The 23,903-nt window shown below is 36.7% G+C and overlaps 1 protein-coding gene across 12 annotated transcripts in view; it reads right to left on the reverse strand.

The window, feature by feature from the left end:
• The window catches only part of RBMS3 (RNA binding motif single stranded interacting protein 3), a 1,470,243-nt gene that overhangs the window by 167,535 nt on the left and 1,278,805 nt on the right, over nt 1-23,903 (reverse strand). For all 12 annotated transcript variants that reach the window (XM_052001746.1, XM_052001747.1, XM_052001755.1 and 9 more), the window contains one exon: nt 6,599-6,705. In XM_052001746.1, coding sequence (XP_051857706.1) covers nt 6,599-6,705 — 107 coding nt within the window. The remainder of the gene's footprint in view (nt 1-6,598; nt 6,706-23,903) is intronic.

Genomic DNA, 23,903 nt, shown 5'->3' on the forward strand with positions numbered 1-23,903 from the left:
TCTTTGATATAACAGTGTGTACTGGATCTGTTTCACAAAAGATCATAAAAAGTGGAAAAGAATCCACATGTGCAAAAATGTTTGTGGCAGCTGTTTTTGTAGTGGCAAGGAACTAGAATCTGAGTGGCTGCCCATTAGTTGAGGAATGACTGAGTAAGTTATAGTATATAAATGCTATGGAATATTATTGTTTTATAAGAAAAGATCAGCAGGATGATTTTGGAAAGGCCTAGAGAGAGTTTCATGAGTTGATGCTAAATGAAATGTGCACCAAAAAAAATGTACACAGAAATAACAAAATTATATGATGATCAACTGTGATGGACTTGGCTCTTTTCAACAACAAGTGAATTCAGGTCAATTCAAATAGACTTATGATGGAGAGAGCCATCTGCATCCAGAGAAAGGACTATGGGTCCTGAATGTGTGTCACAACATAGTATTTTCTTCTTTTTTGTCTTCATTGTTTGCTTGCTTGTTATTCTCTTTCTCATTTTTACCTCTTTTGTTTTGATTTTTTTTCTTGTGCAGAATGATAGATGTGGAAATATGTTTAGAATTGCATATAAATTGGATTACTTGCTGTCTAAGTGAGGGGGGAAGAGCAGACAGGAGGGAGAAAAAATTGGAATACAGAATTTTGCAAGGCGAATGTTCAAAACTATCTCTGCATGTAACTTGAAAAATAAAAAAGCTATTATTACAAAAAAGGACTCAGAATCTGGCCCCCTCACAGATGTCTTTCCTAATTGTTTTCTTCTTTCCTTTCACCCCATAGACATTGCCTTTCCTCTGTGATTACTCCCATTTATCCTGAGAATATCTTATATGTTATTCCCATTAAAATGTGAGCTCCTTGAAGGCAGGCACCATTTTTTTGTCTCTCTAGTTTTTTAAAAAAATTCCTGTTTAATAAGCATTTAATAAATGCTTGCTGATTGGTTAAATTTGTATTTTAGTGTGTAATGTAGAATACTATCTTGTACATATTAGGCAATCAGTTTTTATCTGTTGAATTCAATGAAAAAATTACAGACTTAATAAGATATCATTGACATTAACTAGAAACCAGCTCGGGTTCTCCAAGAACAAGCCGTGCCAAACTAAGCTCTTCCATTCTTGATTACAAGATTAGTACTCCTCTAACTGTAATTGTCTGGCTGTGTAATCATACATCTAAAGTTTGAAAGGGTCCTGAGAAGCCCATCCCTCTTGTTTTATAGATGAGGGAAAGGAGGCTCTTAAGTGATTTGCCCAATGTTTCCACATGAAATAATGGTCAGCAGACAGTATTTGATTTTGGATCTTCTGCCTTCAGACTTAATGGTTTTTCTACAGTGCCACAATGGATTCTTAAGTTAAGAAGTTGAGCCATTGAATTTCAATGGCTTAATTTAAGGCAGAAATGACAGGGACTAGTCTATTGGGTTTTGGAGAGGTTTATTTCTAGAAATTTGTCTACTTGATAATGAATATTATTGTTTTGGGGCTTGACTAGTTCTTCCATTGCTGTAGGCAATTCAGAAAGGGAAAAAAATAAAAATTTCCCTTGTCAATGCATATCAACATCTGCTTCACAAATTATAGTCTTGGAGAATTGTCTGGAGCAATACATGACTTGCTCAGAATCATGTGGACATTATATGGTAGAAGCAGGTGTTGTAATCTATAGAGCAGCCTGTTATTTATTCCCACCAAGCTGCTTCTTCTCATCTTGACTTTTTAAGCCCTTAAAGGCTCATGAAGATCCTCCACTGCTTATGATTGGAAATGACAAGGTATAAAGGAATTGGCATTTCATTTTGCTATGAGATCTAAGTTAAGTCCTAGATTACATGCTTACTAACTATGAATTCTTGGGCAAGTGTCCACTTCTCTACAACTCTGTTTCTCCATCTGTTCCTTTGCAAAAGTAACATTTTAAAATAGATGAACAAATATATAAGCATGTGCGTTAATATATATGTACAATACATATACACACATATACATTATGCATATATAGTATGTATTTATATATGTATACATAATTTTATGTGTGTATATCATTAGTTCACAGAAATGTAATTCATCTGAGTTGTTGAGAAGCATTAAAATTGTGTCATGAGAACCAGTAAAAGAAATTTGGGGTGTTGAACTCATAAAAAAGGAAAATTCTGGGATAAATGACACTTGTGTAAGTATTTTCAGAATTCTTAAGTAAGAGAAATGTGTGATTTATTCTATATAGCTCCACAGGGAAAAGCCAATGCCAACTGGAACATAGCTTCTGGCTGAGCATAGGTCATGCTTGCACAATTAGAACTCTTGGAATATAGAATGGACTCCTTTAAAAAGAGATGCACATTTCTCTAACATCAGCTATGTTCCAGAAGATTTTTGATGGTCATCTGTCAAGATAGCTGGGCAAGAGCTTCCACAGAGTGAGAATTATGTCAAACTAGTTGAATATTTACTCTACAATTTCTTTAATCTCTCTGGGCTTCCATTCGCTCACCTGAAAAATGAGAGCATTGGACTAAGTGACTTTCGAGGTACAATCTAGTTTTAGATCTCTAAGTTTCTTCCAGTTCTCAAACCATGTGATCATGAAAATCATATACTTGAAAGTCAGTTTAGCAACTCAGAATGAATGGTGTTAAATAAGCATGCCGATTAATTATAGGATAATGAATTGCCAAAATTGCTTGAGGATGCTTGAAAATAGCACATTTTCATTAGGAGTTTAGAGATTTTCTCTAATCTCTCCTTTATCCTAACTTGTTTAGCAAAGTCTAAAAGACAGCAGCAAGATAAGTGGTAGGTTAGTTTTTTTTTTTCTAGCTCTGAATGAATTGGGGGAATCTAAGTAAATAAGGCTTGCCTATAATTAGACATTAACTAAAATTGAATAATGGAGTTCTTAAATTATCTGATCAATAGAGTCAACAGTTTTGAAAGAATCGTAATAAGTATAGGGATGGTAGCTTAAGATGGAATTAATTAACACGACACCGAACTTGCTAAAAAGTCAAATGAAAACTCCCAAATTGCTCAGGGACTTGGTCTTCCCCCCTTCCTCCAGCCAAACCAAGGGCATGATAAGGATCATGCATGATAATAATAGAAATATAAGAGTAACTTTTTTAAAAGCATGTTAAGATGTGAAGAATACTTTCCACATGCAATCCTATTTAATCCTAAGAATAATCTTAAGACATATGTACTGTTGATGTTATCTTTCCCAATTTTCCTGATAGTGAGATCATATGGAATTGATCATGCTCTGAACCCAAAGACCAAGCTACACTGTACCATGGTTTTAATCTGATCACTTGCTAATTGCTTTTTATTTCATCTCCAAGAAAGTAAGACCCACTTGATATGACTGGTTACAAATATAGCTGGGCAAATATAAGTTTGCTGTCTTAGTAGTTGGCCTGGAATTCATGTCATTAGTGCCTAGCCATATGAATGTATGTTTGGGGACTCTTGATTATGCCCTATAATATTGAATACTTCTTGAGATACTCCCCAGGAGGAGATTCTTGACCCAATTAGGCTGTAATATGTCAGAACAAAACTTCTAAGGCCGAGATCATTGGTCTTCTCTAGCAACCATGGAGTCTCATGTGAATGTCGCTGCCATACTGCCGTGCTTGGCCTGAGTGCTTGAACTATGTGGGACATTTTGTTTGGAACATAATACAAACCACCATTCTAAAATGAGAACAAATTGCAAGCTTCCAATAGGCTTTTAAAATTTGCTTTAGACACTCAACGGCAATATTATTGTCCATATCTAGGGTAATGTCTCTCAGAATATCAGCTCCCTAAATAGTTTTGGGCTCTTATGAAGGGCATGGAGACCTGATTGAAACCACTTTGTAAAACTAGCAATGTTCCTGAGGAATTAAAAATAGCTTTATTGAGGAAAATTCTAAAGTGAAAAACTTTAGAAGAAGAGTTGTCTTTGTGAAATCTTCATCTAGAAGCACTCTCCTATTTAATCCTTAGAATCATCTTAAGACATATATACTGTTGATGTTATCTTTCCCAATTTTCCTGATAGTGAGATCATATGGAATTGATCATGCTCTGAACCCAAAGACCAAGCTACATTGTACCATGATTTTAATCTGATCACTTGCTAATTGTTTTTTATTTCATTTCCTTGTCCATGATAGCTGTAAATAAATGTTGTTGTTATTGTTATTGTTATTTTTTTAAGTAAAGTGAAATCATAGCACAGACCTTGATTTTAGGGATGATAACAATAGAGAGCCCTTTATTACATGGTCTTGGACCAATGGACTTAGTCCAATGGACTTGGTGCAGGGAGACCAAGGTTTGAATCTTGCTTCTGAAATCCAGTGAGTGAATGATCATGAATATTTCAGCTCCCCTTTTTCATAGCCACCATGGAATAGAGTGGGAAAGCAGGTAAAAAAAAATGTCAAAAAAAAAAAGCAAATAGAAAATCTACAGAGTTTCTGCATTCCAAAGAACTCTAATCAAAATGGGGAAGATAGCATCTAAAAGACCATGACAAGGGGAAAAGGTAGTTTAGGTCTTTTCTAGTTCTGAAGCACTGAGGATTGATGTTCAGTTCATGGCAAACGGAAATGCCTGAGAGCCCTCAGTTTCCAGCAATAAAAATAAGAGGGAAGATGGTGAGACTCCAAGGCCTTATACCATTTGTAATATGTGTATAATAAGACCTGAAGTTTTTTAAATTACAGGTTATTGCAGGGCTCCAATGAGACCATGTATGTAAGGAGTTTGGTAAGCCTTAACATATATATATGTGTGTGTGTGTGTGTGTGTGTGTGTGTGTGTGTGTGTGTGTGTGTGTATAAATAAAACACAACTATATTGCTATTTTCACTATATACAAAAATGCTTCAAATGATGTTATCTTTTTAGGGACATCCTCAAGAATAGAGAAAGTATATATCTATCTATCTATCTATATGAACACATGTACACCCACACATGCATATGAACTTATATAAGAAGATACATCTATGCTGTGGATGTCTCTATCTGTACATATAGTTTGAACAGATAAAAGTACATATACAGACCCACATATAAATATATATGTACATAATTGTAATATGTTTATATATCTATATATTATATGTTCTATTTATATAAGTATTTATTTCAATACACCTGTATATATCTATACCTACTCCTATGGGCATTTAAATATATAAATATATACAGATACACATAGATAAATAGATATGCACACAGATATATACATATGGATATAATAAAACACACATATGTATACATCAATATATTATATATTTTACACATTTATATTTATATATAAATATAGGATAAACACAAATATATGTATACATGCACACATGTGTTTTATGTAATATATATACACATAGTGTCAATATTTATATCCAAATAGAATATACAAAATACAGATACATGCCTATATCTGTATATCACATATTCTCTTTATATAAATATTCATATATGTACTATAGAAAATATATATGTATAATATATGCTACATATAACACATATATATTCTATATACACATATATGTGTATTACTATACATTACATATATACATATTATATTTGTATAAATATACACATATATGTATATATTTATGTATTATATATTCTATTTGAATGTAGATGTGCATATGTATATATAATAGATAGTTGTTTTAATTTCCTTTGTCAACAAAACATAATAATTTGTGTGGCTCTATCTGCATATCTTATTCCTATCATCTCTCTATTTATAGCAATATATATGTTTATTATATGAATGTGTGTGTGTGTGTGTGTGTGTGTGTGTGTGAGAGAGAGAGAGAGAGAGAGAGAGAGAGAGAGAGAGTGTGTGTGTGTGTGTGTGACTAGACCTTTGATTTTATTAATATTACAAACTCCTGGTTTGGGCACTCCCTTCAATGAAGTTTTTGAGAGCCACTTAAGACACAGAGGGGTTAAGTGGCTTGCCTAGAGTTACAAAGTGAGGAAGCATTCTAGTTTAGACTTAAAACACAAACTTTCCTCATTTTGAATTGGACTTTCTATTCCATGACACAATCATATCTCCCTGTATTTGAATATCCCCACATACACAGGCAGGTAGAAATACAGAACCCCCACTATTAAAGGAGAGATACAGAAAATCTGAATGTAACCATTCTCTCACTAAATAAACTTAGACATCATTTCTTAAAATAAATAAGTAAATCCAATCTGGAAAAAGAGAGTGAGCCCATTGCTGACTTTAGCTGAAAATACTTTCTGCAATAATTATGCTCTTATTTCACAAACTTACCCCTTCACAGAACAATCCCCTGTTGATTAACTTTTAGTCAATGGCCACTGAACCAAGGTCTGGTTGGAGACAGAGTTCACTGGGTGGCAGAATTGAGACTAATTCCAAGGCCCCAGATCCTCCTAATGTAATTGTATCCTGAATACATTAGCATCGACATGCCCCCCTCTCTTTGACACTATTGGGTTTTTATAGCACCCAATTTTATCATGGTCCCCAATGTCTGCCATGCTAACCAGACAGAAGGCTAATGCCAAAGTCCTACCCGGACATGGATCATCTATCGCCACTTACCTCTCCTTCCCTTGGCCACGGCCTTCCGTTCTGTGTGTATTTGCCTTGATTCTGACGCTTTTTCTGCCCTCCATCTGCGAATTTACACAGCAAAGGCTCGGTAGGGGCTGTAAAGACAAGAAAGCAGAGTCTGCATTAGCAACATTCCCCTTTGAAACTATGATTATGATTATGGGATGGGGGGTGAGGAAGGGATGCTTTGTAACGGGGATCTTTTGAAGTCAAATCTTCCCTCTGCACATCAATTTGGTCTCTTTTTAGTACTGGCTCTTTTGGCAGATATTCTAACTAACCAATTTTACAAAAAAAATAGTTTCTGGCAAACTATAAAAAACATAACTGATATTGGTTTAAATAATCAAGAGTTTATGAAAAACATCAAGTGATCATAGAAAAATGATGAGGAGAGTGGTATCCCTCCCAGTTATCTTAGGTACATATTCTTGAAAAGAATTTGTGGGATGACTAGGTGGCTTAGTGGATAGAATACCAGTCCTGGAGTGAGGGAGGTTCATGTCCTGAGTTCAAATCTGGCTTCTGACATTTACTAGCTGTGTAACCTTGGACAAGTCCCTTAACCCTGTCTGCCTCAGTCCTTCATCTGTAAAATGAATTGGAACACACAATGGAAAAAAAAAAACACTTCAGCATCTCTGCCAATAAAACCCCAACTGGGGTCATAAAGAGTCCAATATGACTGAACAAATCATTTGTGGGGATAAATATTTCTTTCTCAGAGTAGCTCTGTTTTTATTGTTGAAACTATGCCAGGTCCAGTTTTTAAAATAGATGCTTTCAGTGCTTCTAAAGGAAGAAAAGGGATATTTTTTTTTGCCAAATACCACCAAATTATTTGTTTTCCCAATAAATTATCTGCCATTTCAAAAAGGCAAGTGGCTAATGGCATCTTTGCAGCTCCCTGTTCCAGACTCCCACTGAGATCTGTCCTGTGAAGTGACAGTAGTCATCAAAATCTCAGTGTGGACATTTACAAGAGAATATACAATTGGGGTATGAAATCACTGAAAATGAGAGGAGAGAACCCTGGGTATGACATTCATTTTCAATCTCTTTGAGGAAAAAAAATGACCGTCATGCTGGTTGCCTTGTACTCTCTTCCCCAAGCTATAACTAGAACCAGGCAACCAGAGTTCTGATCCAAGCTACTGACATTCAGTGGAGCACTAAAAGTACTTTTAGTTCTTCAGCATCATAGAATCAAGCAACATGGTTTAGTGGAAATAAAAATTTCTTGGGGGGGGGAGGTGAGAAAACCCTGGGAACTCTATTAATGAGAAAGCCAGGGGACTTTGAAGTAGCATTTTGTATTTTGTATTTGGCCCCTTATATACATTTATATCATCTCCCTCAGAAGAAGAGAAATTCCTCGAGATCTGTGACTTTTTGTTTGTGTGTGTGTGTGTCTCTGTAATCCCACTGTCTGGCACATGATTGAATGTAATTTATGCTTATTAATTATTCTATTGGTTAGATCAAGTCTAGATGCCAATGCTTATCAACAGTGTGATCTCAGAAAAATTCACTTAACCAACGTGGACTTCAGCATCTTCTAGTATAAAATGATGGGTTTAGATTAAATGGATACTGAATCTCTCAGCTCACAAGTTGTGTCTGTGATCCTAGGAAGAGTTCTTAGTATTTAGTGCAGCAGGAATCATAAGAAGAGTTTCTTCCTCCAATCAGATGTAGTTCAGATGATCCATTCCCCAACTTACATTCTCTCCCCTAATGGTCCCCTTCCAAGAAGCATTCTCATGATGTTCTAGAGTCCTGATTAAATTGAGGATTCATTTTGATGTGTGTTCTAGTTATATTTTAAAGCCCCACATGGACCTAAGTGTTGCCTTCCCTCTAAGAAAAAATTGAATACCAATAAGAAGTGATCAATATGAATGGATGTCTGAGTTGTTTTCCCAATACTGAACTTGCAGGGCCTTAATGGATATCAATATATTTCAGGGCAACAGTATTATAAAAATGGCATCCTCTGAGAATAGACCACTTTCATTTGGATGTCCTTATAGTTATCACTCCCATCAGGAGTATCATAGTGGTTCATATTCCACAGTGGATAACAAAGTTACCACAAAAAGAACCGAAGGGACAAGTTACAATGGGTGGGAAGTTTGTTTTGGATGAGATGAGCCTTTGTCAGGATGTGGAGTGTCAGGGCAAACTCATGAGAACAGAGCAGAGTCACAGATTTTCTGCTTGTCTTGGGGCAGCCTGGGATCAGACTGGAAATTCTCATAAAATGTAGCGGGTTTCTGGTTCCTCCATAAACAAGAATGAAATATGGAGACAACGGTCTTTTACACAATGAGAACAGCATCGCCGTGTCACGCAGGGAACACTGTATCAGTAAGATCTGCTCCGTTGATTTCACAGAGATGTTGAAACAATTGGATGAATTGATGTCTTTCAGGAGCTTTGTGATCACATCGGTTTGTATTGTTCTTGGAAAGTCCCCAGATTGAACAGAAATTCATTGAGCTTAGGAACCGTTATAGCTCTGTCTTGTATCCTCAGTCCCTAGTACGGGAACTACTACATTCTGGGTGATTCATGATTATATGCCTTGACAAGAGTCAAAGAGCCAGGCAGTTAATGAACATTCATTGTCTACTGTGTGTGAGACATGTGCTGAGTTAGATTGACTATCAGAAATAGAATCATGGGACATTATATTCAATAATAATGTGTAACTATTGATGGCACTTGGAGCACTAGGTGAAGCCATAGTACACAGAGCACTGGGTCTAGCATCAGGCGTATCTCCCTGACTACAAATCTGGCCTCAGACACTTACTAGCGGTGTGACTCTGGACAAGTCACTTAACTCCATCCATAATATGAGCTGGAGGAGGAAATGGCAAAGCAGTTCAGCATCTCTGCCAAGAAAACCCCAAATGGAGTCACGAAGAGTAGGACATGATTGAAATGACTGAACAACAACAACAGTATTGATTTCTCTTAGCTTTGGGGTTTTCCCACATGAGTCAGTTATAGGATCTTTTTACAGGCAAGATTAAAATTATATTTGAGAGCAGAGTTGAGATGCCACTGGGGCCCCCTCAATAAATGAAAATTCTGTGCATGAAGGAATAGTTTCTTCAGTAAATGCTTTTTCGCTCCCATATATTCAGAGGCCATAGGGCAAATATACTGTAGAATATAATGGGAGAAGAGAATTAAATGCTGGAAGCTTAAAGCGAGTTAGTTCTGTATATCAGGGACATATATTGAGAAGCCATTATTTTGGGGAAGAACACAGTACGAAGGGATTTGCCTTATTTGGTATCCATGACATAGTGTCGGAGCTAAGAGTATAATTTACTTGTTGCATGACCCTGAGAAACTAATTCCACTTCTCAATCTCAGGTTCCTCACCTGAGAAGTGGGGATAATAAGATTATTGATGGAGAGGGTGGAAGGGACCTCAGAGGCCATGTGGTCCAACTCTGTTTAATTTACAGTTGTAGAAAGGAAAGGTGGCTTCTTCTGGGTCACAGTATTCATAACAAAATGATTTTCCCCATCCCATGTCCGGTTAATTTTTCAAAAGAGCTTTGGAAACAAATCTTTCCCAAAAGCTATCTAAGAGCCCAGATAAATACAAGATGGAAGTTGGAGGATTGAGGTTAACAACTGCATAGGACTGACCACATACACCAAGATATTCACAGCATCACTTTTATAATTGATAATAACTAGAAAAAAAGCAGGTGATTTTTGCCCAGGTAGTGGCTAACTAAATATGGGTAAATGAATGTACCTGGATACTATGCTGGAAGAAACAATGCACATTAACATTTCAGGGGGAAAAAAATCTGAAGATTTGTAAGAATTGTTGATGAATAGAATTAGATTAAGTTTAGAGTTGGAGGAGAAATGAATGATCTAATGAACAGCCCTTAGTTTCCTGGAAAGGGAAAGGAAATATGACTATGGAACATTTCACATGTTGGTTGATTTCTCAGTTGGGCTGAACTCTCTTGTGTTTTCTAATACAAGTGAAAGTTCAGCGGTTTGGGGAAAAGGAGAACATTTGGAAATGTGATGGAAAAATAAGTGGTATGAATAGAACAAAAATAAATACATATTTCAAAACAGTCCTGAACTGATAGGAAAGGATAATGAAGAGATAATGTACTCTAGGTATCTTCCTCTCAGTGAGCCAAGACACAGAGGCATCTGGGATTGTAAAGGAAATAAATACTCCATTAATTTGGAAATAGTCTATAAGGTATCCAAACTAAATTACATCTCACAACATAATTCAACAACATTTTACTTAACAATTCATAAAACCAGAAGATCTCTTTGGAATTGGGACTTAAGGATTTTAAGAGTGCCTAAAAAGATTTAATGTTCAAAAGACAACTTTCAAATGATTTTTATATGAAGGGATATAGAGAAATTCAGGGCAGGGGGTGGGGGAACACATTTACTTGTATTCCAGTGATATGATTTTTCTAATATTTAAAAACACCTCCAAGGCCTCAAGCTCCAATCATCTAAGATATATTGTGGGGGGAAGAGGAAACAAGTAAGCATTTATTAAATGTCTATTATATTCTGTGCACTGTGCTAAGTAATTTATAAATATTACCTATTGATCCTCCCAATAATTCAGTGAGATAGATATTATCCCCATTTTATAGATGAAGGATCAAATTTGGACTCTCCTGCTGCTCTTGATTCTGAGCCCAATGATTTATAGTGCCGCCATGATAATTTCAGATCCAGGTGTTAATCAGACTCAGGCTTTGAGGATGATCATGGTACTCATATTCCTTGCTATTACTGAGACAAAAACCCTGCCTCTATTTCTTTATTTTGAAAGTGGTTATGATGTCACAAGAATGGCAGACTCATAGAGCTCTCCAAATTTATGTATCATTTTGGAGGAGGCCTAAAACTACATTAGCACCAAATAGATTTTCCAAAGCCCCATGAAGACAAGAAAGATTCAATATAATGACAAAAATAATCTTCCTAGCTTGTTCCTCCTGCTAACTTGGTTCATTAATCAATCAACAAGCAATTACCAAGACAACCTGCAGGAAAAGAAGAATTTCCAAAAAAAACTTATATGTGAAGTAACAAAATAAATCCAAAGTACTTTGGACTTGGGGTACAGCACTAGGGACTTGGGGGATTCTGAGCCAGTAGTAAAAGTTCTAATGAGAACCAAGGGGAAAACAGGAGCTCCATGAGGCTCAAAGCATCTAAACTCCTTCCATTAAGAAGCAAGGGCATCGGGGAGGCTGCTCCCCAAGACATCGCATGCCTCGTTATGCATTGCAATTGGCAGCCTCTTTTCCTGCTGGACTCTGTTGTTTGGGTTTGTTTAAATCAAGTCCTTGAATAGCTGTAATCAATTTTCAGGCTTGTTGGTGGAAAACGATTAAGAAGGAGGTCAGGAAGGAACACGGCTTGTTGTGGCTGCCAGCAGAGGTCCCATCAGGGCCTGGCTGGCACCTCGACTGATGGGGTGTGACACCTTCAGTGGGATGATGAAAACCACTCCAGAATGAGAAGGTTTTGTTCTACATAGAAAATATGATATTCTTTATATTTCTTTAATGTGGCTTTATGGTGTCAATTTATTTTGTTTAGTTTCTTTTAACAGTAGTTAAAAAAGAAATTGAATGAAAAAGAGTCCTCCATGGGAGTGAGACTCTCTTATAATCCACGGATTACAATGTGCTCAGAGACATTATGGTCTATCATGCAAATGGGGAGTATTTAAAATATAATTATAACAATGCACAGCAATAAAAACTGTGCAGTAATTATGAAGGAATCATTACTGGGTGCTTGCATGGTGGCTTATTTCTAGCCCTCCAAACTGGTGATATTTTTAACAAAGAGCATTTTAAAGGATCCAGGTGACACGACAGGGTAACAGGTAACTGGTGATTGTAGCTTTTAATGATCAAGATTTTCTGCAGTGAAAGGAGTGTGAACATTTTGATCTGACATCCGCCATTACTAGCTGTTCCATATGGAGGTTTAGGAACCCCAGAGTTCTCTAGCTTTGCTTATAATCCCTTTCGAACTAAGCAACATCAAAACCAAGGTTCTCCTCCTATTTGTGAGGTTTACTAGCAGAAGACTATAGGCACAGAGCTGAAAGAAATCTAAGAGATAATCTAGTCAAATCCCTTCTTTTGACAGTTGAGGAAACAGAGTTCCACTGAAGTTAAGTGACCTGCTATATAATGCTGAGGAGCAGAGCCATAAGATAAACTAGTTCTTTCAACAGTGTCCCACTGTTCCCCATAGATTTATATATTTTCTCTTGAATAAACTCCTCCTTTATCTGTGCCAGATTGTGGCTATTCAACTTTTAATCAATTCAATATGATGTATTAATGCAGACTATATTAAGGCAGTTTAGGTAGCATAGCAGATAGATCCTGGAATCAGGAAGGCTCATTTCCTGAGTTCAAATCTGGCCTCAGACACTTCCTAGCTGGATGACCCTTGGCAAATCACTTATTTCTGTTTGCCTCAATTTCCTCATCTGTAAAACGAATTGGAGAAGGCAAGGGCAAACCCTTCCAAGATCTTTGCCAAGGAAATCCCAAATAGAGTCATGGAGGGTTGGATTTGATTGAATAACAACAAGAAGAAATAGATATGGGTAATGAATGTAGAGCTAATATTTTCTATTTATGTGACCCTGGGCAAATTAATGTGTCATTGTTTTAGGTAGTTCTATAAGGCTATCAATTTCAGATAAAGTATTAATTGGTATTACTAGAAAAAGTTTGCTGCTGGAAACTCCTTATACTAATGAAATTATAGGTAGAGGTGTTTTTTTTTTTTTAATGTGCAAGATACTAGAGACAGGGAAAAGATGAGAATTATGATTTCTTTGGTTTAGGAAACTCCAAAGTAAGGAAATACTCAACCAATGCAGGTTGATGTCTTCTCTATAATTTCCAGTCTTAGAGATTTGACTGAAAGCACTAAGATTTGATTAGATAAAGTATTTATTGAGCACTTCCTGTGTGCCAGGCTCTGGAAATACAAATAGAAGTAAAAGAAAGACAGTTCCTACCCTCAAGGAGCTTACATTCTAATATGGGAAGACAATACATAAAGGGAGCTGAATGGCAAAGATGGGGAGAAGATGTAAAGTTGGGAAAGAAAGAAGCATGGATGACTTGGATACTTCTTCCAATGGAAGTTCCTGGAAAAATAAGCCCTTTATTGGAGAAGCAGCCACTAGGGCAGGAGAATACAAATGGTATGCCCAGGGTCACATAGCCAGTGCTTATCAGAGAGGAGTCTTGTATCCAGGTCTTTCTGGCTCTAAGGATGACACACTTCCTTCTCTGGTGATAAAGATACAAAGATAAAAATCAAGTCTTTCTTTCCAGAGAGCCCATCTTCTACTGGAAAAGCTTACATCATGCTGATGTCTACACATAAAAGCATAGTTTTACAATTTAATGATTAGATTCCTCTGCCTTACCATATAAAGGAATAGACCTTATAATTTTTAAAAAATGATAATGAAAACAAGAGAACTCTCTTTAATAAAAAGGATGCTAGATTTGGAATTGGAGACTTGAGTTCAAATGGTAACCCCTCAGGAAAGAGCTTAATCTTCTTCCAAGAGGGATAGAGTATTGAGTTAGAGGTCATTGAGTATCAAAGGAAGAAGAAATGAACAGTAGCAGTTAGTAATTGCCTGCCCAGAGATACTGAAGCAGCTATTTGTCAACTTGAGAACAGCAATAGAGAGGGCTAGCATCTTCTTAGGGCATTTATTGAAGATGTAACAGAAGTCCTCCTGAGGGATAGTGAAATGGATGACTACTACCTACTTCTTTTGACTTACATTTGCAGAAATGACACATCCAGGAGGAATCTAAAATAGACTTCCAATTGTTATGAAATCTTGGGCAGGAAAATGAAGACTACAGAAATACATTATGTTTTCTTCACTGGTGTCCACTGAAGGCAAAAGATAAAGCAGGAGATTATCTGCTTTAGAAAGTATACCACTTGGAACTGAATTTAGATTTCTGGATCAAGACTTAAAATATTTGATCGACAGTGATTAATTTCTGGCCAGAGATGGAGCGTATCTACCAAGAATTTCTTATAATATATTTGCCAGATAAGTTAAAAATGGAATCCAAAAGCTTTTAAATTAAAAAGAGTAGCAGGGAGAATAGTGCTGATGTGTACTTCTCAAGTTAACTTCTAAAGTGAAGAGCCACACAGAAGGAAGAATAAAAAGAGCTGCTAAGAATTGCAGAAATTTACAGGAGACAAAATCCAGGAAAGGGACTTGTAGGAGAGCCTGTGACTTGAAGTATCTTTTTCTTTTGCTTTTTCTTTCTTCCTTCTTTTCTTTCTTTCTTTAGTGAGCAAGATTAAGTGGCTTGCTCATAATCACAGAACTTGTAAGTGTCTGAGGTCAGAATTGAATTTGGGTCTTTCTTACTTCAAGACCAGCATTTAATTCACTGTGCCACCTAGTTACTCCAAATCTCAAGTATCTTTAAACAAATTAGGCACCAAAGAATTAGAACTCTAAAAGTCTTAATGATAGGAAGCAAATTTAACCTCATCACTGACGCGTGTTGCTATAAAATCTGTGATTGTACTATGGTTCTAGATAAAAGAAACAAAAATGGAATAGAGGAAAGAAGCCCTGTATATCAAGAAGGCATTTTAAAGTGTAGAACAAGAAAAAAGGAACACAATGGAGAATATTTGACTTGAAGGTCAAAGGTTAGAAAAATAGAAATGTTTTTGTCTTTGAATGATACAGATCAACTGGACAGAATAAGAAACAGGTGATTTTTCTGGGAAACAAATCATAAACCCAACAGTAAAAGATGTTATTGTAGTGATGGGGGATTGGGAAACTTCAATGATCAAATCTGTTGCAATGCTCTTGATATCGATATTACTATATTGATAATTTCATCCTTGAGATCTTGGAGGTCCCAACAAAGAAAACTTCTATTCTAAAGAGAAGTAACTACTTCATCCCAGACTTTCCATAGGGAAAGTAAATCTTGGTTTAATGTGACATAGATCTGAGATTTTGGGAAGGCAGATATCAAAGGATTCAGAGGAAAATTAAATAGGATCCCATGGACTGAATTGTCCAACGGTAAATCATCCCTGAAAGAATGAGAGGATATTGTCAATGATCTTCTGAAGATACAAAAGGAACATATTTTTTGACATGGAAATATATTGTGTATTCAAAGAGGCTTTTGTGGATGCACAAGGAACTCACCAACTAACATTTCTTTTTTGATGTATGGGAATTGAAAGTACACACACAAATCTATATTAGTGTATACATATCCATATATACACACACATACATACATGCGTACGTGAAGTCATTTAACTTTTTCTCAGTATTCTAGGGCACTTACCAATACTTTAGGTTGCAAAGTTTTAATAGAGTAATGAAAGTATGGATCATCACTGTCTCTATCATCATTATCATTATACTAATTATATTATCATTATATATCATCAATATCATTATATTAAAATCAAAGAATTTGAGAGTTGAAAGAGATGATAAAGTCCATCTAAATCAACTCACATATGAAAGGAATCCCCACTGTAACACATCGGAAACATGGTCAGAATAGCTGCAAAGGCACATACAGAGATGCCACAAAGAAAAAAAAAATATTAGTTAAGAATGATACCCGGGGAGCTGCTTTGGGAGGGAGTGGGTGTCCATTAAGCAGAGGCAGGATGATCATTCATCTGAATTGTATTCTAGTTCTGATGTATCATGATTTAAAAAAAAAATTCTTAAACGAATGGCCGTAAGAACAATGAATTTGAAAATAAGGTAAAAGCAGCACAGGAGCATAGAAACAATATGGCAGAAGACCAAATCAGTAGCTGAAGAATCTCATTCTCCTTCATACATCTATTTGGGAAACAGCAATGGGTTAATGTCTGTGTTTAAGTCTCCTAGCTTTTTCTCTCTACATAGATAATTCTATAATATGGAGAAACAGCTTTGTTGAACAGAAAAGTACCCCAAAGCAACAATTAAAGAAAAGAACAGCTGGAGTTTTTTTTTTTTTTTTTTCTGGAAACAAGACAGGGCAAATTACTTTTTGATAAACTATATTATGGCCTAAGTAATTATCATGAGCTCACCTCTCTGCCTTAAGAAGTGGAAAGCTGTATTTTTAATCTTTTTTCTATAATAATTATTCCAAAATAAAAAAAAAAAATGCTTGATGAGAAAGCCAAATCTCAGAAGGGAAAGGGCATAGGCAGAAAATTTAATGTTTCCAATAGATGAAACACAAGTTATTCTCACTGAAGGTAAAATTCAGTTCATTTTGTGGCAACAAATGAGAGAGCAATCATCTCAGCTGAATGAAAAGCCTGTTTTGACACTTAGCAAATTGGATGAGCACTTCTCAGAAGACACCAAGTGACTTATCTAACTTTCCAGCTTGCCTTTTGGTTCCTCCCTTTTGATGAGAATATAGAACATGGAAGAAAAATATCCTATGGATGCGAGATCATGGGGGCTTCTGACTGTTATGGTTCAAGTGTGATCTTGTCTGTTTACACACATGCACACACACATACAAAAACACACACAAATCACCTTCTCAAGGTCACTTTTCAGCCCATTCTTAAAATTTTATTTACAGAGAAATAGATATACACAGATTATTCTTTCAAGAAGCTTGGTTATAGCCATCACTCATATTTAGATAGGAATAGTCTACATGGAAATGATTTTTGATTTAAAATGTTCAAATCTGTTTGAAACTCAGGAATAATTCAAGTTCAATTTTCAACTCATGCTAAAATCCCAAGAGAAAAAGGAAGAGGAGTACCACAATGCAAACTATTAGGCTTTTTGAAAAGAGGTCTAATTATAGACAGTGAGGGAGAGATGAGGGGAAGAGGAAGAAGAGAAAGAAAGAAAAATAGGGGAAAAGGGAAAAACAGAAGAAGGAGACAAGGGGAGACACAGAGATACACAGAGAATCAGAAACAGAAAGGAAGACACATACAGACAGAAACAGAAAGATAGACACATATCTATATATCTCTATATCTATCTATCTGGAAAGAGAGACAGACAGACAGACAAAGAGACAGAGAAAGAGAGAGACAGAGTGCTCTTGGAATCAGAAGGACCTGCATTTTAGTACAAACTTAAAAGAAACTGAATATGAAACAGAAAAAGAAAAAAAGAAATATCCTTGCTCTTGAGGAACTTATGTGCCATAGGGGAGACAAATATTTAAAGTTGAAAAGATCTGCCAGCAACTTTTAAATACCTTCCACAAAATATTCTTCATGCTATTTGATGAAATATAAAACTAAGACTGGGCAACTAGAGCTATATCCAGAATGCTGAAATTTATAGGGCACTGAGAGTCCTTTCACTTATTTAGTGGCATAGAAACACCTGAGCTGGTTCATTAACAACAACTAGTTAAAATAGGGCACTGCAGGTTGTGTATTTCATCCTACTGGCAGCTATACCCTAAATGAGGTCCTCCTCTATTCCACGCACTTATGGTATTTCAGGGTCTATGAGGTAGCTCCCCATGGCTTATGCTCACCCAAAATTATATTAAAAAGTTGACCTGATGGTACATTTAGTGCACTTGGTCTAGACATCAAAATTGCTCTGATAACCCTTATAATATCCGCTAGCTCACTTAGCCAAAGGAAGGGTAGGAAAGCTCCCTCCACATTCAAGAAGATCAAGTCAATTCAAGCAGGCAATACTTATCCCTCCTCCCTCTACCATTAGAATTGAGTGCTTTGCAGTCAAGGCGCTGACCCTGACTTAATCTTAAGGGGGGCAGGGACACATCTCTGAGAGCACAGAAGAAAGTTCTTCAGGTGGAACTACACCAGCCTTTTGTAGACATGCAGCTGATCCTTAAGTGCTCTAAAGCATTTGGATGGCACAAAAATGTACAAGAAATGGCCTCCAACCTTGAATTTCAAGCCCGAGACTTCCAAATGGAAAAATGTTGTGCACTTCGCAGTTATTAGGTCATTTGAGGCCAGAATTTCTTCTATGTATTTTTATTTTTTTCCCTTCATATGACAGAGACAGACAGAGGCAAAGAGATTCAGAAACAGAGAGAAAGACCACATCTATATCTATATCTATCTACCTATCTATATGAAGAGAGAGAGAGAGGGAGAGGAAGAGAGAGAGAGGAGAGGGAGAAAGAGAGAGAGAGAGAGAGGGGGGGGGAGGAGGAAAGAAAGGAGAGAGAGAGAGAGAAAATTTGGTATAATTTAATTTTGATATAAAGACTAGGTTATCACTAGCTGTCAAATCTGTTGTTCACTTGTTTCTGACTTTGTGTGCCCCTATTTGGAGCATTCTTGGCAGAGATTTTAGAGTGATTTGCCATTTCCTTCTCCAGATCATTTTACAGATGAGGAAACTGAAGCAGACAGAGTTAAATTACTTATCCAGAATGACACAGCTAGTAAATATCTAAGACTGGATTTGAACTCAGGAGGATGAATCTTTCTGACTCCAAGCCTGGCATTCTATGCACTATGGCACCACCTAGCTGTGACTAAATTTCCTCTAGATGAACACTGTTCCAACCCCAAAACAAAGATGAATAGTTCTGGGGTGGAGGGAAGAGAGGGGATAGGGAAGACAATGAATGACAGAAGTGATAAAGATTTCAAAAGTTCTATTGTCAATTAAAAAAAAAACAACTCTTTGAGGGGCAGCTAGGTGGCACAATGGACAGAGAGCACCAGCCCTGAAGTTAGGAACACCTGAGTTCAAATCTGATCTCAGACACTAGACTTCCTAGCTGTGTGATCCTGGGCAGGTCACCTAACCCCAATTGCCTGGGTGGGGGGGGTGGTTAGGAGAGAAGGAGAAACTCTTTAAAAGATGCATGTGTGAAGAAAACAAGAAATCAGAACTCCGAATTCACTAAGATGAATCTTCCTGACTTCAGACCTGGCATTCCCTAGTAGCACCCAGATGCTCATCATCCACATTGAAATAATGTGAACTGATTAGCTATTTAACAAAAATTGGACAGATTTAATTGGATGGGTGATCTAGAAGTCACTTTCCTTCTAAGGCAGCCTATTACAATTTGGAATCACTTTCATTGTTAGAGAAATTTACATTACATGAAATCTCAGTTCCCCTTTAATTTATACCCATTTCTCCTATTTCTGTCCTCTGGAGTCAAGCAGAGTAAGTCTCTTCCACATAATTATTTTTCAAATGCTTGAACTTGTATATCCTTTTAGTTAATCCCTCTCTTTTTCTAGTTCTTTTAATTGATTGGTAGTACACTCCAGAGGCAGAATATGAATGCAGTTACTCTGACTTCAGGGTTAAAATTCTGTCCCCTGTATCAGGCTTCGATTTTACAAGGGCAGTTCCTTCTTCCACTGTAATGATTGTGATCCCTATGTGCCTTTATTGGGATCTTTGACAGTTGCTACGGAGTCCCTCCCCACCCCCCCAAAAAAATCTATTCTATAATCAGTCTGGTAATAAGTTTCTTTAACTTAAGCAGACCAGTCACAAAGAATGGATGTTTTTCTACATTTATATATGTATACATAAATATGGATGGTCGGCCACTAGAAATCTTTCCAGTAAGATAGCACTGCCACACATTAGTGTTGCTTCAAAAATAAATCCAGTGTTAGCTCCACACCACAGCGAGGCACTGTAAGAAAGCTTTAGTAGAGGTCATTTATGGAAAATACATAAATATACCTGATTATAATAATAATGGTACTTATGTATTACTTTATATATATGTGTGTGTATATTAATATATCTTATATATATGTATATACAATATATGTATTACTTTATATATAATACATAAATATGTGTTATATATTATGTAAGAACAAATGTTTTACCATTTAATCTGCACAGTAACCCTATAAGGGAGGTGCTATTATCATCCCCATTTTACAGATGCTTTTCAGAAAATTAAGTAGCAAGAAATTAAGTGATTTACCTACAGGAAACCAATTACTTAAAACTGTGGGAAAAAATTTGAATTCAAGTCTTCCTGATTCTACCCTCAAAAACTTATCTACTATATTACTTAGTTGTCTATTTTCCACATTACTGCTGTGTTTTGACTGTATAAAATGTGTCCTAAAAGCCTTTCTAGTCAACTGATATCATATATCAAAGGACGATTCATTCCATCCCATCTTTTATTTTCAAAGTTTTCATGAAGAAAAGCAAAGGAAAAAAAAATCAGGTAGATTTTCCCAGCTTCTATCCAAAAGAATCTCTCAAATACACTTTTTCTTTTAGGCTCTGAATTATAGCTGCTGATGAAAATCTTTGTAAAGGAATGAATCTGGAATCTGTTATTTATGTCTAGGTCTATAGCAGGAGGGAGGAGAATCCAACCAGCTTGGGACAATGTTGGTTAAAATCTAAATAAATACAAAAAGAGTTTGGCATGTTTTTCTGACTCAGGGCAAATGCTTCCAATTATACTCTACGGAGTAAACTCGATTACTCACATATTTGAAATGGAAGGCTGCCCTGTGATTCGTGAACATTTTCTCCATTTGGGTCTATTTGTTTGCTTTGCTCACTTGTTGAATCGTATTTGTCAAAAGCAAAACAAGTTTCATCAGTTTCCCCTTCCCCCTTCTGCCAAGCAGATTGCTTAAGGGACAATGATACTTATTCTGTTATCACGGTTTTTTTATAATGATTTTTCTTCGATGTTAACACATCCTTTGCAAAATCCACAGAAATATGGCACCTAAGGTGGCTTTTGAATGGAGATGACAAGTCTGTGAATATCTGAAGCATAAAATTAGCAAGGAAAATAAAAATGAAAAACCTCAGGATGGTCATTAAAAATAAGGATTCATAAATGACGTGAAATAAGGAGGCAGGAGAGTCAGATCAAGCAATGATTACTATCCTGGGAGTGAGGTTTTATAGAGATGGATAGGAAAGTAATTCAGGGCATATTGGAGGATGACCTGGAGAATGCATAGGACCCTGCTAGATTTTGGCCTACTAGAACACAGGCAGTTTAGAGAAGGGAGAGCTCAAGAGTCACTTCCTCTGCTCATTAGTATTCAAGGAAGCAGAAAATGGAGAATAATTTTCTCCATCTGGGTCCCTAAGGTCAAGAAGAAAAGTCTTGCTTATTCTTCACCAACGAAGACCATCCTACCTGTCCCCAAGTCATAATATCAAAAAATCTTAGAACTGGGAAGGACTTTGCAGGTCATTTACCCAAGCCACATTTGAAAAAGTATCCCTTCTCCACCATTCTACATCCTCGATCAACATTTTTTGTTGGACAACCTCCATGGAGGACAACCCACAGCCTTGCCAGGTAACCCATTTCATCTCAACATCTCTGGACAATTTTTCCTTACAAACAGATTTTCTTTGCCTCTTTGAAACTTCTGGCCATTGATCCATGTTCTACCCTCTGGGCCTAAGAGTACTTCTTCAATTTCTTCACAGCCATTCTTTATAGCAGATATCATATCCCACCCCAATATTGCTCTTCCCCAAGCTAGATATCCTTTTTTTTTTCTTCTGATGCTCCTAGAGGATGCACTTCACCATCCTGGATGCTTTCCTCTAGACTAGATATGAAGGGAGGTGCATCCTAGGTCTGTTTACAATGCTAAGTACCAAAATAAGCCCAAAATAATCCCCGCTTATCCTCCAGACTGGACATATAGCATTTCTAGCCTGACTGATTCCTGGGAAAATGAATTTTAAATGAGTCACCACTACCTCAGTCTCTGAGTATCATGGCGTTGATTCAAGACTTAATATTGAAAATTACAGTCCTGAGTACAGGGTAATTTTGAATCTTGCCTGTAATGATAAGCTTTCAGCTGCCAATAGCAATGATTCTGTATGAAAGTGAAAACTATTGACTCCAAGAGACAATGCCATCACTTCTGAACACAGAGCAAACCTTTAGATCCCATCTCTGCTACAGAACGAAGTGTTCAGAAACAGAGAGCCATTCTGTGGACCTCTAAGTAAATATGTGCACTGGTCCCAGGGAACAGGCTGAGGATTTTTGTGAAAACCATAGGCCCTGAAGTCACAGGACCTGAGTTCAAATCCTGATGCTGTTGCTTTGGGTATATCCCTCATCATCAGAGTCAATTTCCTCATGTGTAGGAGGAGGAAGCTGAGTCAGATAACCTGTAAGATCGGTCCCAGGTTTATATCTGAGATCCTACCAAAAAGATGGAGTCTGATACATAAGATCAAGTTTCAAACCCTACCTGCAGAATAAACTGGAGGTACCATAGGTCTCTTCTGGATAGCTATGTGCTACCATGGTTCACAAAATGTTGGGCCTAAAGCCAAGAGACTCAACTTCCTGAGTTCAAGTCTGGCCTCAGACACTTTGGATCTGCGGGATCCTGCACAGGCCACTTAATCCTAGCTGCCTCAGTTCCTCATCTGTCAAATCATCTGGACAAGGAACCTGGCAAACTAGTATTTCTGCCAAGAAAAATCTCAAATGGGATCACGGAGAAGTGGACATGACTCAAAAATGACTGAAAAATATCAAAAGCCTGCTAATGGTCCCTTGTACATTTTTCAAAGAAACAGTCTTCCCAATATTACAAAAACAAAGCAAAACAAATCTACCAAACCTCTCCCTCAAATGACAACTACTTTCACTTTACATTAACACCTTAATTTATTTATTTTTATTTATTATTTCTGCTGAGGCAATTGGGATTAAGTAACATGATCAGGGTCACGCAACCAGGAAGTGTTAAGGGTCTGAGGCTATTTGAACTCAGATTCTTCTAACTTCAGGGCTGGTACTCTATCCACTACCCCAACTAGCTGCCCCCCAATACCTTAATTTATTTTCAAAAAATAACAAAAAACATTTATTGAGCACCTATATCTATGCAATGCGTTGTGTTGGGGGTTAGGAATGTTATAAAGATAAATCCATCAATTAAATATATGTTAAATATTTATTATGTGCCAAATAATATGTGGCCCATAGCTAGTAAAAATAAGGAAAAGGATTTGAACCTCTGGTCTTCCTGATTTCAAATTTATCAATATCCACTCACTATATGGTTGTTTTCTAAAGCATCAACTAATAGCACCATCTTAAAAGACAAAATGGTGATTCTTTACTGCAATGACTCTCATTCAAAAATGTCCGGTAATGCAAGGACAATTATAGGGGTGAACTACCACTAGTCTGTTATCTGAAAGGTGAGCTTCCCTCTG

This window comes from Antechinus flavipes, chromosome 5, assembly GCF_016432865.1.
Source record: "Antechinus flavipes isolate AdamAnt ecotype Samford, QLD, Australia chromosome 5, AdamAnt_v2, whole genome shotgun sequence".
NCBI lineage: Eukaryota > Metazoa > Chordata > Mammalia > Dasyuromorphia > Dasyuridae > Antechinus > Antechinus flavipes.